The 17,255-nt window shown below is 41.9% G+C and overlaps 1 protein-coding gene across 2 annotated transcripts; it reads left to right on the top strand.

Annotated features, from left to right (window-relative positions):
• The first annotated feature begins 3,090 nt into the window (after window positions 1-3,090).
• On the top strand, window positions 3,091-12,400 carry C1H3orf52 (chromosome 1 C3orf52 homolog). Of its 2 annotated transcripts, XM_074597583.1 has the most exons (6): window positions 3,091-3,274; window positions 6,233-6,356; window positions 6,923-7,056; window positions 7,971-8,041; window positions 9,921-10,120; window positions 11,120-12,400. In XM_074597583.1, coding segments are annotated over exons 1-6 (699 nt in total). In that variant the 5' UTR covers window positions 3,091-3,106; the 3' UTR covers window positions 11,122-12,400. The 2 variants fall into 2 exon arrangements, with proteins under 2 accessions (XP_074453684.1, XP_074453675.1); XM_074597574.1 differs by lacking the exon at window positions 11,120-12,400 and having other exon boundaries at window positions 9,921-10,231.
• Window positions 12,401-17,255: the final 4,855 nt, after the last annotated feature.

The raw sequence follows: 17,255 nt of genomic DNA on the forward strand, positions 1-17,255 counted from the left end.
ACTGTTCCTTTCTGGGCTAGCTTTTGGGCTGTATCCTGTGTTTTCCTAAAAACATCAGATATATAGCTCACAAATGTTAGGATGCAAGAAATTTGCATTGAAGAACTGGAAGAGTACCATTTAGATTCTTTGGGATGATGTTTGAATAAGAGGAAAGAAACACTCAGTTTTAATTACTTAAACAAAAAGAAACTTTCATATTTTCTTATATTATTTTTATAATTTCAGTTGTAAGGTCTGATGTTTGCAATGCGTTACAAGCGTATTTCCCCAGCTCTGGCTGTGGGATGCTTTGTGAATTTTAGTGTGCTTCTGCTGGGTTCACGCTGCTTTTCCTGTTGTCCTTGGTCTGCAGCAAGTAGAGTTTCAGGGTCAGGATTTTTGGTTTCTATCTCACCTTGGGCTATGGCCACATGACATTGAAAGGGACATAAAAAGAAAAGGGATTTATGTGGTAGGATGCATCCTTGTACTCAAAGAAAGTAGAAGAGGAAATGACAGCCACATTCATTTAACCCTAGCAGTAAATTTAGCTTTGGTAATTATAATCTCCTGATGAGCTGATCAGTCCAAATCTAGCTGATTTAAGGTTTCCAAAGCAGTTTATGGGACTTAAGAATGCTGGTATTCAGTTTCATAAAATACTTTTTTGGATGGTCTTTCTAGATGGTTTTTAAATTGTGCTCAGTGTTTGGAAGTGTGTAGCTTTCACCTTTAATGTATTAAAAAAAATAAAAAATGAAGCTGGCAGTTTGAATACCAGTTATTGCTGTCCACACAGCACACTTGTATTCTACTATACATAAATATGTGGTCCATTTTAGTTTTGGAAACACCTTTGCAGCATGTGGGGAAAACAGAGGAATTTTCACGCAGTGAGATTCCTGCATCTAACACTGATAGGGGTTTTCCTTTCTTTCTTTCTTGTGCTAGTGCTGGACATTCCACCTCCTCAACGCTTGTGTAAAACTTACTATATAAGCTATATTCGAAACCTATATTTTAGGGGGTTTATTATCTTTAAAGGCTAGTCTTTCATTCACATCTTCCTTTTTAATAAACACGTGCTAAAAATGCAAGTGGCTATGCTTTATTCATTTGATTGTGCCTCTGAAACTCTAGCGCCCAGGTGCAATCAGAACTACATTTATACCTTGGAGTTTCCTCTTTTTGTAAGGCTGAGCCTAACTTTCCCATTTTACTAAAGCATATATTTAAGGGCATATGTTTCTTTTCCCTATATTGAAACCAGAGACGTCTTCACTACGGAAGAAAGCAGTTTTCTCACTGTTATGTTTTAGATAAAAGCCTGGGCCAGAAAATTCAGATCTGTTCTTGACTTCCCATTTTCCTTAAGAGTTTCTCACACCACGCGTCAGAAGGGTTGGTTACTTCACATGCAAGACAGGCACCAAGTGTGGAAGTCGGATCAACCAGACTAAAGAAACTCAAGCATTTGTAAGGAGCTCTTTCCTCAGGTGTAAATGAAAGGACTTTGTCCCTTTCCAGGGCGAGATCCGTAATCATTAACTCATTTGACTTAGAAAAACTGTTTTATTTTCAGACAATTCAGTAGGAAGGTAAGGTCTCTTGCTGTGAGTGAAAATGAAATAAATGAAGCTCATCTCCAGCAGGAGCACTGAGACCATCAGGAAAAGGGTTTTTCTAGTGAAGATGTCCTAGGTGAAATCTTGTGGATCCAGACACAAGTTTTGTTCTTGATGACCGCTCAGCTTCATCCTCTGGAGTTTTAAGGATTCTCCAGAACCAAAAGGTGGGTTATGCAATTTGCGTGTCTTTTTATTAGTTGAATGAAACCAAGCCGTGTGCTCGGCTTGATAGATCACTTTTGCCTGGAAGGCTGTGACATGACATCAGGAATCTGAATCCCCAGGAGTGCTCCAGGCATCCATACCCAGATGAATTTCACAATGAGAAAAGCTGGGGAGAGGAAAACCATCCTCAGCATTTGGCAGGAAAAAGGAGCAGTGCCGTTAGTGGATGCTCAGCCAGCAAGGGAGGGAGTTGGAGAAAGAGGCTTTGCTTGCCTCTTAACCCGCCGTCCTCTCTGTGTTGGGACAAGGGAATGAGCAAGAGTGCAGTTGCTGGCTGCCTGCCCAATCCTTTTGATCCAGAGGGGAGAGAGGTGCTCTGCGGGGAAGAAAGGCAAACACAATGATGGAGTCAGAGCAGGAGAAATGAGAGGAGGTAGGATGAAAGGACACTGGAAGGGTGGGGGCAGGGATCAGCCCCTGGAGGCAATAAGTTGGCATGAGTGACTCTAAGAAGCACGGGAGAGTTCATGCGGGAAGCTAGTGTCGACCAGATCCCAACTCACACCATGATTTGCTTCATAAAAGCATGCCCTGCAGAGAAAAGGCTGAAATTGAACGCCATCTTCCTCTTCAGATTTGTCCTTTTGTGTTTTTTTACACGGAAGCAGCTTCTCAGGTTTAGGTCGGATAGTATGTGAATAGACATAAATGGTTCTTTAACACCAGACGTGATTTTAGGGTGCGTAACACCTAGAGAGAGGACAATTCATGGTACCAAGGTCAGTAGCGTTCATTTATTGACTACACAGGGAGATTAAAATTAGAAGTGTTGATGGATGTTGTACGTTCCCTTCACAGCCTAACTGAACACCAACCTCTGTGTCCCTTCACTCAGTTTGTGCTGTTCAGAACCACACCCGTGTGTTTCGCTGCGCAGATAACAGCAATAGTATTTTACTGTTCCATCTGACAGCAGCAGCGACAGCAATCCGGCTGCTTTCAGAATTGCCTCAGCAAATGACAACGTCGCTGAAGGTTTAGTCACCTGCTTGTCAAGGGCTGGTACAGTAAAGGTAGACAAACTGGAAAACCTAGTATTGCACAGCTGAGGGCTGCAGTTCTCACAACTAGGCAAATCGATACTTCCTCCGCCTCCCGTTTCCCTCTAGCCAGTGCAGATGACGACATTATTCGTCCTTCCAAGGAATTCCCCTTCTTTATCAGCGTTTTGAGGTCACTCCTGTGAAAACTATCCCAACTCTCCCTGTTACCGTCTCCAGCCTCGTACCAGAACTACTACTGGCCATAACTGCCGCCGAAACCAGAAGGAAATGAGTTGCCTCCGTGCTTGCTTCAGAGTCAGAGGTCCTCGCGCAGAGACAGCAGCTATGAAAAGGCAAAGCTCTGGTCAGGAGCACGAGATCATTGAATTACAAGAAGATAACGTGGAGGAAAGTGAGGCTGATCATGGCAAGCCTCTAGATGCTCAGACGAGAAAGGTAGGAATTTCACATGCTCATTTGATACTTGCTGTCGGTGAAAACACCACACAGCAAGTGAAATGACACTTTGCAGGAACATCTTGTAGAGGTGGTTTAATTTGTTGTTTGAGGGAGAGGGAAAGGTTAGTCACTTGAAAGAAAGGGCTGAAAACCTGTTAAACATTTATTTTCCTCTTCTCAAGAAGTGTTCTAATGTTGGAGAGGGATTTTAAGCTTTCTTTTTCATTTTTTGTGCTTGGCTGTCTGTGAAGTTTAACTTGGAAAACGAAGTTGTAATTGGTGCTCTGAGTTTTGCTTTCTCTTTTTGTGTGCTCTCAGTGGGATTAGGCTCAAAAACAGAAAGGAGAAAAGTTGAAACCCATAATAAAAGCAGGCTTTCTTTCAGAACAAATTAATCAGAAAACAGTACTGCCAAAACAAGAATAGAATGTCCTGCAGCCGACCTTGCTGGATTCTCTCTTGTTTTGAGTAATTTGCAGTTGCTAACAATTATGAATTTGTACGAATAGAGTGCCCCAAAGCCTCAGTTAAGACCAGCGTGTGAGTCCTGAGGGAGTTCGCTCCCAGTGTTTAGCTTGAAGCTGTGGAAGGGACTAACGCTGGCAGCGGAGCTGCATATACTCACAGGTCGCTTTTTGTACAGTGATCTTTCATTACTTACTCAAGAGTGGAGGGAACATCAGTGGTGGAGCGAAGATGTGTCCCCCTTTTCTGTAGGGATGGCTGAGCCCTCCCGAGAGCTGGGCTGTATTCGTCACGCCACCCCTCCCTTCCCGCTCCTGGCTGAGCAGCACTGAACTGCTTCCTTGTGTGAGCCCCTCAGCTCTGTCGGCTGATTCATTCCACCGGCTAGGCAAAAAACCCCACCGTTTGCTCTGCTATATCTGATTACTTCTCTTCTGGTCTGGTAAGCTGAAACAGCTTGCTGCAGGGTCAGACGAATTCTAGGGAGGCGCAAAGAGGAACAGGAGAGGGTGGAGGAGAGGCAGGGGTGAGCCAGATCCGCTCAGCTGTCTTGAGAAACTTTATCCTTAAGTTTCAGTTTAGACTTCCCCTTCCCAGAACTGAGTTTTCATTTGGGCTGCGTTTCTGCTGATTCTGGCAACTGGCTTCCTATCCTATAGGGACTGCTGGAAAATCATCAGGCTCTGCTTCCCGGTCAGGTGGCGGGTTAATCGGAAGAGCTGCCCTGCCCACTGGGGAGAGATTTTCTCTGCTGCTGCTCCCTTCCAGGAGTCTTGTGATGATGTATATGGGCAATGTCCAGAGGGTGTTGGCCCAGCTGGTAGGCGATAGTTGTAGAGCTGAATGCTTGCTTGAGATCGAGCGGGTTTGCTATGCGTGGTTAAGAATTACCCTTTTGTGATGGTCTAAATATGTGGCTCTATCGAAACTTGGGCTTGGTAACTGTCTGTCTCAACTGATATTACTATGCCTGATTTCATAGTTGTACTCTAGGCAGTAGTTAACTGGCTTTTTTTTTTCTTTTCTCACAAAACGATATGCTAGTGTCAAGTATTAAATTGAAGCTTCATTCTCATAATACATTTTAAAAATCAAATAAAAAATATATATGTGAACACGATCACACCTGAAAGCACGTTGTAAGTGAAACCGTATTCAGCTTTTGCCCTTCGTTCTCCACCAAAATGAAGTTCTACATGCAGGGGTGTCTGCAGAGAGCGCTGTTATCTGCCCCCGCTCCTGGAGAAATGACTCTTGTAAGGTCTTTCTGTGGGTATCTGTTTTCTCTCCCTGTTCATCTGCCACCCCCAAAGAGGCTTTAAGCCAGCTGGTGGATGTCAGCTGAATTCAGTGAAAGGCTTTCTATTATGCTGGTTTCTTAGAAAGTTCAAAAGGTAAAGGAAGGTAACCTGGGTTAATGCCTCCAGCTAGCAGCTGGTTTCTGCCAGCCTGCACGTGTGTGGCCCAGACAATCTACAGCATGTGCTTTGCCTTGCCTGCTACTGATGTCAAAAAGGACGTGGAGTTTACCACTGGATTTATGGCGGATGAGGAGGAGGAGAAGGAATTAAAAAGGCAGGATGGTCTGCTTATGAATTCATGCCCTTCCTTCAGTCTCCTACCTGTGGAATAAAACAATTTGAGTTTTTCATTTGTTTTGTGTGTCACCTAAGCTTTATTTATTTTATTTTATTTTTTACTACTACTAGGGTAACTAATTAAAAGACTAATTTCTGCCATGGTCTTAAATCTTATTAACAATTAAGTGAAAGGCCACTATTGTCCTTTCTTTCCTGTATGAACATACATGTATGCACAATTGTTTTGAAGAGAGTTTCCTTGTGATCTCCTAGAACAGATGAGATTTTTAATGAACTTTCTGTTAAATATACTCAATAGGCTTCAAGTTTCTATTCTTCTGAAGAAAAAGGGAGCTGGCTGTAAAAGTCTCAATTTTTTTAGCGTGTTCTTTAATGCAATAAAATCTTATGAATAGCAATCCACTTGCTTTGGGTGCTGGCATCTATGCAGACTGATATCATCAATATTGCAGAGGTGAATGATTCTGGAAATTCTTCCACAGGCAGCTTTTTGGTTGGTGGGGGTGGCAAACATGTAAAGGACAGCTTGCAGAACATACAAATCAAATCGATGTAGTTAAGAAAAAAAAATTGGAAGCCATGAAAGCACCTTTTTATCACCTCAGCTTAACGGGCAATTCAGGAATTGGAAATTCTGCACAAATGGGGAACGATATGTCTGTCTTTCAAGTAAAAGCCTGCCTGTGAATGTCCTTTGCCTTCTGCAGGTTTATGTTCCCACGGGCCGCAGTACTTAAGGGTGGGAACCTCTGGTGTAGGGCATTGCTTACCAATGAGACTCTCCCATCTATGTGGGGGTTTTGTTTCTAAATGTTACAGTAGAGACCGGCTTAAATATTTTTTCCCACCTTATTTCATTAATCAACATGACTCTTCCTTTTGTAACTAGGAGAGAGATCCTTGGAAATCATGCGGGAATGTAGTTTTCTGGAAGTGTAAACTATGGATGATTATAACTACAATTTTTCTAGTATTCTTCCTGGTCATTCTCATCAGCCTAATTCTTTATTCTAGTAAGTATCTCACTCTTGGTTTGTCCTCTAATAAAAATGTACAATATGTACAATCTAATATAACATAAATAGAACAGTAGCACCCTTGAAATTCCTTCTGTAAACTGCCGAAGGGACTGGGATGCTGACTGCATAGGGTGGTGTGTTGAGTAGTAGATGTGAACGCTTTTAGCTTAGCAGGCAACAAGCAACTTGTATCCTGATCAGAGGGCAGTTCCAGTTTGTAGCTAAGTGAGAAAACGTTACGAGAACAGTCGGGGATGAGGATGGAAATGATGCTTGTAACATCGCAACGAGCGCAATGGATCACTTGCGTCCCCTCCAGTGGTGTCGGTGCCTGTCAGGCTCCCAAAGCAGCTGACTTTGCCTACTGGGGGTGGGTGATTGACCTCAATGTGCTGTCACTTTTCTTCAGGTGACTTGCACTTTCTTTCTGTTACTCCCAGACGGTCATTACCTAGGAAATCTGTGAGAAAGCCACCCTGAAGAAAGCTAAGCGAGTTTTTTTCAATACTTCTGCTAACTGGGAATTTTTCCTTCCTTTTCTGTCTCCTTTTGAATATTAGATGTTTACACAGATGAGGATGACTATTGGGATCCCGAGGCGCTACTAAATAGTAGAAATTATCGCAATTTTTCAGGAACGTTGGAGTTAATGTGTGGTCTCCCACACCTCTTCTCTGAAAACATTACTAAGAGGGTATGTGTTGATGTGATTCTTGGCAAAGCTAATTCTTCTTGTAACATAGATTCACTGCTTTCCTTTTTTAGAAGTTTGTTTCTCTGTGTAGCAATTGCAAGTAAAAAAAAAACAAAACAAAACAATAATCTGAGAGCTATACTTTTTCTGGTATAATTTTAAGTCCTGATCTAGAGAAAGGAATTGCTTTTAAGCACACAAGCAGTTTACATTGATTTTTAAAAATAAATAAATAAATAAAAGGAAAGGGAAAAAAAAAGCCATATTTTTTTTCCCCTAAACTTCAGTAATGATTGGGGCATATTCTTTATCTTTTTTATAGAATCACTGAATAATTTAGGTTAGAAGGGGCCTGTGAAGTCATCTAAGCCCAATGCCAGCTAAAAATCCTGTGTGTTGCATTCTCCTGTAAGTATGTAAGACACAATGACAGGCTGGCTTTTATAGCTGTCATTTGCCTTGAGCCATTACAGCTCTGAGTTACGGCTGCAATAAGCTCGGCAGGCACGGCAGTGCTGATTTTGACTTATTGTGGTAAGCGACGGTCAATAGAGAGACCCTTCTCTCTATCGAGTAAGAGTAGAAGGGGGGGTTCATACTAGTAAAAACCCAAGCTAAACAACATAAATTGCACATGGCAACATGAGCGCATATTTTCAGTTCACCCCCGAATGCCTCCATTGTGTTAAGGTAATATAGTAATCACTCAAACTCCCAGATTAACTTGTCTGTCAAGCTTAAAAGGATTGCATACCTTTTCTGGGGTGGATGTTTGATGATATTTGACCTTCAGCACCTGCATTTATGCCCCTTAAAACACCTCGTAAGAATGATTTGCTGTACTTTTTTTATGGGGAAAAGAGAGAGGGAATGGAATAAATATTTTTTTCTTTTCTTTTTTTTTTCTCTCCAAGTTAACAGATGTCTACAGTTCATCTCCAGCTCTAGGGCGCTACTTTAGGTCGGCTCAGGTTGTTTATTTCAGGTAAGCAATTTCTGTCACCAAAATTATCCAAAATTTCCAAGCTTTTGATAAGACATACATGTGCCTGTGTAAATATATGCAACATTTAAATCTGTGAAAAGGAGGATGTTTGAGGGAAAGTTACAAAAATAGGTAATGAAAACTGTTTGAAGGATCCTCTGGTGTAAATGGCAAGTGCTGCTAATAATATATAATGACAGTAACATTTTCCTGCTGTTAAGTGTCACCTCTGCTGTCTTTGGTTCCAAATGCAGCCCTTAATAAACATATTCAAAAAGACGTTTATTAAAAGGAAAAAGAGCTGCTGGAACCACTTGAGATTGACATGGCTTAAATAGCCTTAAATAAATAAAATATGGTTGATAGGGAGGGGAAAATTGTTTTGTTCCCAAAAGAGCTAAAGCAACAGGGACATACAAGTCATGACAGCCAAAACAGTAATATTGCATCGCTGGTATGCTTAGATCATTTTTCCACCACACTTTATTTTGTACGACAGGAGCAAATCTTAAAGTAGCAGCACGTTAGAGAGACTGGTGGAGTAGGAGTCGGAGGCAGAGCAGGTGGTAGAGTGGATGCTGGGTTAGCCTGGGTGGGAGATGCTTACACATGAAGGAGAAGCTCAGCCACCAAAGGCTGATGGGGACAGAGGAGTAGCAATGGTGGGAAGAAGAGGGAAAACATCCAGGCCTGCCTTGCAGAGGCAACAGAAAGCTTCAAGCTGGAACAGAGGGAGGATCTTACTCTTGGCAGAAACTGGCGCTGGAGGAAGGGTAAGGAGTTCACTGTGGTTGAGACTGTAGAGTTTTAACCTATGGAGATACCACAGACTTACAACAGGAGGGAGACTGAGCAACAGAGAGAAAACTGGGACTGGAAAGATCACCTGCAATATGGTCCTGCCATGGAGAGACAGCAGAGAGGCAAGGGAAGGTGGTCAGAGGGCTTCCACAAAGACTTCTGAAAAAGCACTGTTACAAAAGGGATTAGAAAGAGAGGAATAAATCATGGGAAGTAGATTTTCAAAAGCCCAAGGCCCTTGAGAGAGCAAGGACAGAGGAAGACCTGCCTGGGCTGGGGCAAGGGGCAGTCATGAGAGCACTTTGGGGAATGTGCTCCCCTGTACTGCCAGCCTTGGGCATGCTGGCTGTGTTCAACGAGTGAGCCTTATGTGTAAAAGTTATAATTTACACACCGAATACAAAGCTGTAGTTCTGCATACTTACTGACTGGCTGATCTGTCTCTTTTTCTCTCTCCCTCCCTTTTTCTCTCTTTCTCATTTTCTTTTCCCCCATCCAATGTCTTTTTTGATGTCTTAAATCCTGGGTGTACAAAATGTAACTGTCAAGTTGTAGGTAGGGAACTTGGTAGACCACAAACAGTGAAATCTCCAGAGATGGACTCCAGTGCATTAGTTTGCATAATCCACTCCAGAGCTGGGGTAAGAGCACGGATCGGTTGTGCCAGGTACCACTAGCAGGAGAGCAAATCTTTCTGCAGGTTCTCAGCTAACCTATGCGTGAGATATTGCGGCACCTCTGCTCTTATCGTTATGTACTTGTTAGGCACAAGTGCTGAAAACCTCACCCCATTACGACATGTGTCCACGTGCCCTTTGTGCATTTGCAAACGTGTCTCAGTTTGCCTTCAGGTATGTGCCCCATTTCTGTTAATGTCAAGAGCTGCTCTGAGAAGTGGGGGTGAAAGAGGAAACTGGAATTTTTGATGGCAGTTTTCCTTTATAATGCTTTTCTTAGAACAAGTTTAAAAAAAAAAAAATCCACAACAACATTGGTATGAAAAGTCAGCCTTCTCAAGAAAGAAAAGATCCAGTCATGACTGGAAGGCATTCATACTTGACTTTTTTTTGTTTTTCAGTAATGAAAGCTCCACTGTATTTTATCAGCTAGAGTTTACTGTACCACCGTCAACAGAGGGGTTTATGGAAAACACAATGAACCCAGATTTTATAAGGAACGTTCTACGTCAAAATATTTATGATGAAGATGATTCTTTTAATACTGGGGCGTCTGAATGTAACAGGTTAAAGCTTGACCCAACTTCTCTCACATTAACATGTAAGTGCTGTACATTAGAGGGACTGTTTCTTTACAAAGAGCTGAAGTATTTGCTTGAAAGAAGGGAAATCTTTCTGGAAAGATGTTGAGTTTTTTTAGGAAATATATTTTGAACAATAATATTAAGAAAATTGTAAAATATTCAGTTTTCAAGAAAGTCTTTCTATGCTTAGCTTATTACCTAGGATTCAGTATTTAGTCCTCTGATTAGAAACAGAGTAAGGATGAGACTGCTTAGCTACAGACTCCAACCAAACTTTTCAGCTCTCCACTTGCGTATTATACATACAAAGAAAATCTCCTCATATGTGTGTGCACCATAATGGGGAGCCAAATAATTAAAATTATTTTTCCTCATGATATATTTGTATTTGACTGCTTATTAGAAAAGTTAAAATCCAAGTGACACCAGATAAGTAATTTGGGGGTCAACTTCTGATTTTTTTTTTTTCATAGTCAAGGATAAAAAAGCCTCCTGATTTTTGCCTTGTCAGAGTTTTTTGGGAAAATTTATTATGCACAGAGATATCTTTTAAAGGAATGAAATGTTCTTTCTTCTACGTTTTCTAGGGAGTGATTCCAATGACTACCCGTGACTAGGTAGAGATTCCAGTGATTTGTCTTGACAAATCCATAGATCTGTCTTGACTGAAATGTCAGTATAAAAGCCCTATGAGCTTTGAAGTTTTACTGGAAAAAATGCATGGAGCTGCTTCCTCCCACCTCCCACTTACGTGCTTTCAGAACAATCCTAGGTTAACACGTCAACATACAGTGTATATAAGTAAGATTTGTGCTTACCTCAAACTGATTTTTCTTCATACTTTTGATACTCAAGAGAGCAACAGCTCATGAGTTCTAATACTCAGTATCATTTTGCTCCTTATATATTGACAGGATTCATAGAAAACACATTGCAAAAGGGACGTGAAAGAATACGCTGAAATATCTAACTAAAGTTTCATTTCAATGTTAATAATGTACTGTTTTAACTTTCAGAGTAACGATGGAAAGACTCCTCATCTTCCTCATCGTCTAGGAGAGATGGGCTTCTTCTATCTATTAGTAATCCCAGGGCCGGGAGCTGTTCATTTGGTAGAAACAATTCTAAAGACTTTGTCCTGTAAATACTGTCTGTGATGCAATATTGTAAACGGGAAATGGTATATTTATAACAGCGTCGTACTCATAAACATTGCTACCTCCTTCTTTATCGTTGTCCTGATATATCAATAACCCATTTCGCCCTTGTGAAAATTGTGTATCTTGCCTGACGCATGCTCTGTTGACTTTGAAATCTCTGTTTTATCTTGCCTTATGATTAAAATTGGTTTCCCTGCATGAGCTTTAGAAGGATTCTTGCACATGGCTTCTTTCTTCTGCTCTTGGATTATCCAAAATTATCTGCACGGATTTGTCCTTAATGCTCCCTTCCATCCATGCCCAGGTCTGTTACTTTCCCCCGCCAACTTCACGTGCCTTGTTTCCCTGTTATACTTTCCTCTCAAAACAGCCTGAAAACTTAAATATACTTCTGGTTTTCTTTAATTACAGGCAAGACCTTTGCTTCTTAAATGAGCTTTAACTCTCATCATTCCTTTGTTAATCCTACAGTCTTCCTGAACAAGGTGGTATATTTTTCTCTTCTGTAATGTGAAATAGAAATGGAGAAGGAAGAAACATATCTCGTTCATTACTGCACCTGAATGCAACTGGAATCTTGAAAAGGCCACGTTAGCTGTGTGCTTTAATATTTAGCTACTGGTACTTGTAAAAAGACAGTTATTTGACCCTCATTTGTAAATTCAATGAGAAACTAGTCTATACTCTAATTATGCTCCCTGCCCCTGCAGTGGGGATAAAAATGGACAGATGCAAGATATTTGCCTTAATAAGGCAGCAAGTAGTTGTTCTTGTTGACAAGAGATCAGATGAGATGGACCAATGCCAAGAAGAAGGTGCTGAAGCAGGTCACGTAAGCCAATGCGGCATGAAAGTTGTAGCCAGTAATTAACTGTAACACGAAAATTAAAAAATAAGCATTAACTTTACACAGAATGTGATGGATTCACTACCATGTTAGTGAAGTATAGCTTCTTGTTATTTGTTTATAGCCAGTATAACTGTTAGTACTGTTGGATAGACAAATTTATTTTATGAAACCTTTTGTATTGTGAGAAATATCTTATGGGAAATTGTTTCTCTTTTTCTAATGTTACTAGTTTATTTAAGGAATAATATGATAATTTCAACATGCATTAAATTATTTATTTTTACTCTAAAAGTGTTTGTTTTCATTCTTCAGCAGCTCCAGTCCTTCAGATGTTTGAGTTGCAAAATAACCATCGGAATTATAAGTGCTTACAGCTGTGTGAAACATCTGTCTGACACAGCTGTACACGCAAACCCATATTTGTTGATGCTTGAGTTTTAACTGAGCTTGGGAAACAGCCTGGACCAAATCAGTTCACATGGCTCTCATATTTGTGGCTAATTCTGACTCCATCTTGATTTGTAATATGTAGCGTTGGCTGTAAGAACAATAATTTCTCTTGATGCAATATTCTGTGCAAGATATAACTAGAAGAGATATTCCTTCTGATTCTTACATTGGGGAAGGATAAAATTCATGGTTTGTATGGTTTGTCCCAAAAGCAGCAGGCTATGAAAATACCAGCAGCAAAGAAATAGTTTGCCTTGGAGATGCTGCTTGATCTTATTGCTTTAAGATGACTGAATCTGCCCTTGAACTCTTCTTTATCTTGATTCTGTTTCTAAGAATTGAAAAATAATCTAATGATTATGCTTCTTTATGGTGATACCTCTGTGTGCCTTAGGAGCTGGCAGAAAAAAAGAAGGTGCCAAGCATTCAGTTTTTTCCAGCTGTCCTCCTCTGCCCCGTACATTTCCCCCATCAATTCACGAGAAAGAAAAAGTGGACTTGTAGCAAGATGTCGTGATATTCAACAGGAAATGTCTGACTTTATAGTTTACATCTAGTCATGCTTTGAACTCTAATTGAAGGAAAAGTAAAAAAAAAAAAACCAAACACACACAAAAAGTGGCATCTGGTTTTATCTCTTTAAGGTAAATTGGTCATGTAAAAGAAAATAACCAGATGAATTAGTTACGATCTCATCCATTAGGGACAACATAGTGTGAAAACACGTTATTTCATCAAGTTAGATATTTTGTGAATGCTTAATGTTAATTTTAATAGAAGGAGTGTGGGTAATACATAGATGACTGAGGCAACCGAGCCACAGTTAAAAAGGAACAGAAAAGATAGTTCTGGTAATTCGGCTTGTGGATTGTACAGCCAGCCCTTTAGAATCCCATGGCAGGCAGTCGTCTGTGTAGCCACAGCAGCCAGTACAAATTTTGGGCAGATTCAGCTGTCCGGCACCGCAGCGGTAGCTGTGGAGTGCTGCCAGCGCTGTCCTAGCGGTGTGTCTGTCCACTCCTGCGTGCAGCCATTCACCCGTGGGACCACCCCCGGCACCGAAACTGCAGGTGGGATGCACAAAGGCACCACACTGTAAAGCCAGGGCTGCAGCCAGCGATCACGTACAAAGGAACATTTAAAAAATCAGGAAAACTCTTCAACTTGTTCTTCCAAATTGTTTTATTACAAAAATGGAGGGAGCAAAAAAAAAAAACAAACCACACCAACATGCTTAAGCAAGAGCACGGGCACGTAATTGCTTTGTGAGCTCTGGTGAACAGTTGAATAACTGGTTTCGGTCCTGCGCGCGTGTCCACAAATGCTGCTTGCGGAGGGGTGCTGGGCTACGGGGGGGTTATGTTCTGGCATTGCAGAGAGCCAAATTCTGAGACGCCAGCGGGAGTGAGCTGGAAATGCTGCGTCACGAAGGCAATGCCTGGGAATCTTCTACTGAGAGGTATGCAGTTACTGCCCGTGCAGCATCGGATTCTTCAGAGTTTTCATAGTCTTCTAAGCGGTAGCGGTTTGAAGTGGCTGGAACTTTCATTTTGCATGCAGCTTGTTGCTTTTTTAAACGTACTATTACGTTAAAAGGGCATGGGGGGCAATTTGAGAAATGGGTTATTGATCCAAATTGTACATTGTATCATGGTATATATAACGGTCTATATCAAGTAGGCCAGAGAAACTTTGGAAAAGAGTAAGCACACCTAGTACAGGGTCTATGCCTTTCATTTTAAATGCAAGCCCCCACCCAAAAGAAAACAAACAAACAAACCCCACAACAAGGGATATTATTATTGCATTTTTGTGGGGTTCAATCAGTAGTTCTATGAGACTCCTTTTCAAAAAAAGTACTGTAAAGGTCCAGAAAAATATGCAGCCTCAGTTACTTCTAGTAACGAAGCACCTAATTTTCTATGGAGAAACATTGTGTTACAATGGCAATTGTTAGTGGTGCCTCTTGCTTTAATTGTCAAGTCCCGTAGCCTGTCCATGCCTCTTTCTCTGATCACCTCTTCATGGGCAGATTTGTCTCGTTGGAAATGACCAGCAGATGTGTCCTAATGAGTAAGCTTGGTAATGAGAGAGAGATGTTTGTTTGAAGACAAGACAGCAGAGGCAGGGTGGTTAGCAAGGCTGCATGCTGCTGGCTGAAATATTCAAGTAAAAGAGTGCCTTGGGAGCAGACAGCGTCCCTTTCTAAGTTATCAAGACATAATCATATTCACTGTGCTCTTCAGTCCTGACGGCATTTTCTTTCCTCTTGGGCACATTGACAACTGCATATTCTGTCTGATTATCGGTGTTAATCACAGAGGCTTCATGTTTTACATTGTGGCTGACAGTTGAGTACCACAGTTGGCTGGAATTCATGGAGTCTTTTTTGGCAAAATGTTCCTGGGCGGGGGGGAGAGAGAGAGAGAGAGAGATTGAAGAGAGAAGCTTCACCATGATTATACCCTGAAGTAGTATACACAACGTGAACAAGTCTGGTGTAGACTGTGTGCTCGCTCCCGCAGTGGTGTAGACCAATGTACGTAGTACCGAAAATGTTTTTTAAATCTGCAGTCATTTATCTACTGTACAGGCCGTGGCTGGAAACCAGGAGCACCCAACAACGTGTGCACACCTGGTGTGGATGGAGGGTGAAGGTCTGACTCTTGTTCTGAGGTTGGCACTGCTTTGTGCTAGGTTACCTGACAAAAAAAAGCTCATCACCACACACACACGAGTAGCACAAGGGCAGGCAGGGAGCCTGAATCATCCCCTGCCCCAGCTCCCCCCAGGACTGTCCTAGGAGAGTTATAATCCCGGTGAGCCCAGGGTGACATCCACCCCAGGAGTGAGTGGGAGCACATGGGGATGGAGGGGGAGTTACTAAAGGTATGGGACATATTATCGATGCATGTGAGGCGAGAGCACAAGACTTAATATGGGATATTTAGGGGAGGATCTAAAGGGAAAGCTGAGGGTGATTTGCAGAGTGAAAAGCCTAGGAAAACAGGGGGATAAAGGGAGGGCCAGGAGAGTCACAGCCAGCTGCCAGAGAAGACTGTAGGGTGTGGGAGTCGACTGAGACCCCAAGTGTGTGTGTGCAGGAGACGCGCTGTCCTGGAAGGGGCCCTGGCCTCACGAGAAATGCAGCCAGGGAGATGCTCTCCCCCTCTTTGGAAGCCCTTGTCTAATGCTCTCCTTGAAAACAGAGGGAGGAGAAGGAAGAACCATTAATGAAGGAGGAGGTAAGATTGTGTGGGTAAATGCCTTCCCAACTCTGTTTAGACTTGTCCCTCCTTTTGCCTCTTGAAGGTGTTTGCTAATGGATTGTGGGTGGTTGTGTATCTAAATAGCTAGCAGGATGAGTCATTAAATCAAAAGGGATGATGTGAACTGATTAAGTACTTGAAGACAGAAGTTAAGAATTTGTTTGCCCTGATGCTCTTGATTTGAGCCCAACAAGTAATAAAGCCAGTGACTAGTTACGGGCTTTATAGCGGCATCCTCTATTGTCTGCAGTAGTAGCAGTATTTTAAGCGGGTGTTGCTGAGTTCATGCTCACATTTGTAGCTACCTTTCATACTCCGTAAGTGAAACAGAGGTCTCTGTTCCATGCGTTAATAAAACCTAAGGGTTCACTTCTATTTTTCAAACCTATACGTGAGAAATAATTGTTAGAACAAAATTAATCTAGAATCTGTCTTGGACTTTTCCAGCTTATATAAATTATTTCGTCTATTTGGATTTTGCTTGTTGTGAAAGATCCATTGACCTTGAGGACATTTCACTGAAAATAATTACTGAGCTTTGAGTTGAGGCTTTGTAAAATTTTGAGATTTAGAAATTCCAGAAGTTTTAACGAGTAGAGAAATCAGAGTGGACTTGCTTAAGAAAAGGAATTCCCTACCTAGCTGCAGAGGCGTGTCTCTCTCCTTCCCTAACCACTATTGCAAAGAATTGGGAGGGCAGCAGCATTTCTCCTAATGTGCGGGCAAAATGAGACCAAGTAGGCTCTTTATTTTCATGAGTGACTGGCCCCAAATCCACTGAGTGAGGGCTGGACTGCCTCTTGTCCCTTCCAACATATAGGTCTACCCAAGTCTTACTCATAGCCATGTTTTCCAGAACTCTTCCAGTCTACAGGTTTTGAAAGGCTGTTACCATCGACCTTCTCTTATCAGTGGGGAGGCTGAAGCTCAGAGGTGGTGTGTTTTGTCCCACACGCTGATGGTGCAGGAGGGGTAAGCATGAAGACTCTTGAGATTTTGTTTGAGTCTTTCATTATTCACAGGCCAAGTTTGGTACTCGGAAGGGATGGCTCTCCTACCGCACAAACAACTCTCCCAAGCCTGTCTTCAAACCACACTCTGGGGCTTTTACTTGGGACACCAAAAACTTCCAAAACCAGACAGCTTCTTGGCAGGTTCCCCCTTACAGTTCCACCCCCTCCTCTTCTCTTCCCCCACAGTCCACCCCACACTCACATGTACAAACGATGAGCTCATTTAATCACACCCTTTTCTGTCATGTTGCCCACTCCCTTCAAAATTTTCTGCTAAACACCCACATATCCGCTGGGCACAAACTTTTGTTTTCGTGATGTCATCTTTATTTAAAAAAAAAAAAACCACCACCAAACAGGTTGGGAAGCTAAATGGCAGCACTTTGTTCTGTGGTACATAGGGCATCTGG

Source organism: Larus michahellis, chromosome 1 (genome assembly GCF_964199755.1).
Source record: "Larus michahellis chromosome 1, bLarMic1.1, whole genome shotgun sequence".
Taxonomy (NCBI): Eukaryota; Metazoa; Chordata; class Aves; order Charadriiformes; family Laridae; genus Larus; species Larus michahellis.

What these genes read in the sequence shown, in the direction of transcription:
- C1H3orf52 (XM_074597574.1), top strand. Translation starts at nt 3,107, where the DNA reads ATGAGTTGCCTCCGTGCTTGCTTCAGAGTCAGAGGTCCTCGCGCAGAG. An exon ending in CTGAAAACATTACTAAGAGG is followed by an intron (nt 7,057 to 7,970) that starts GTATGTGTTGAT and finishes TTTCTCTCCAAG; the next exon opens with TTAACAGATGTCTACAGTTC. An exon ending in GCTCAGGTTGTTTATTTCAG is followed by an intron (nt 8,042 to 9,920) that starts GTAAGCAATTTC and finishes TTTGTTTTTCAG; the next exon opens with TAATGAAAGCTCCACTGTAT.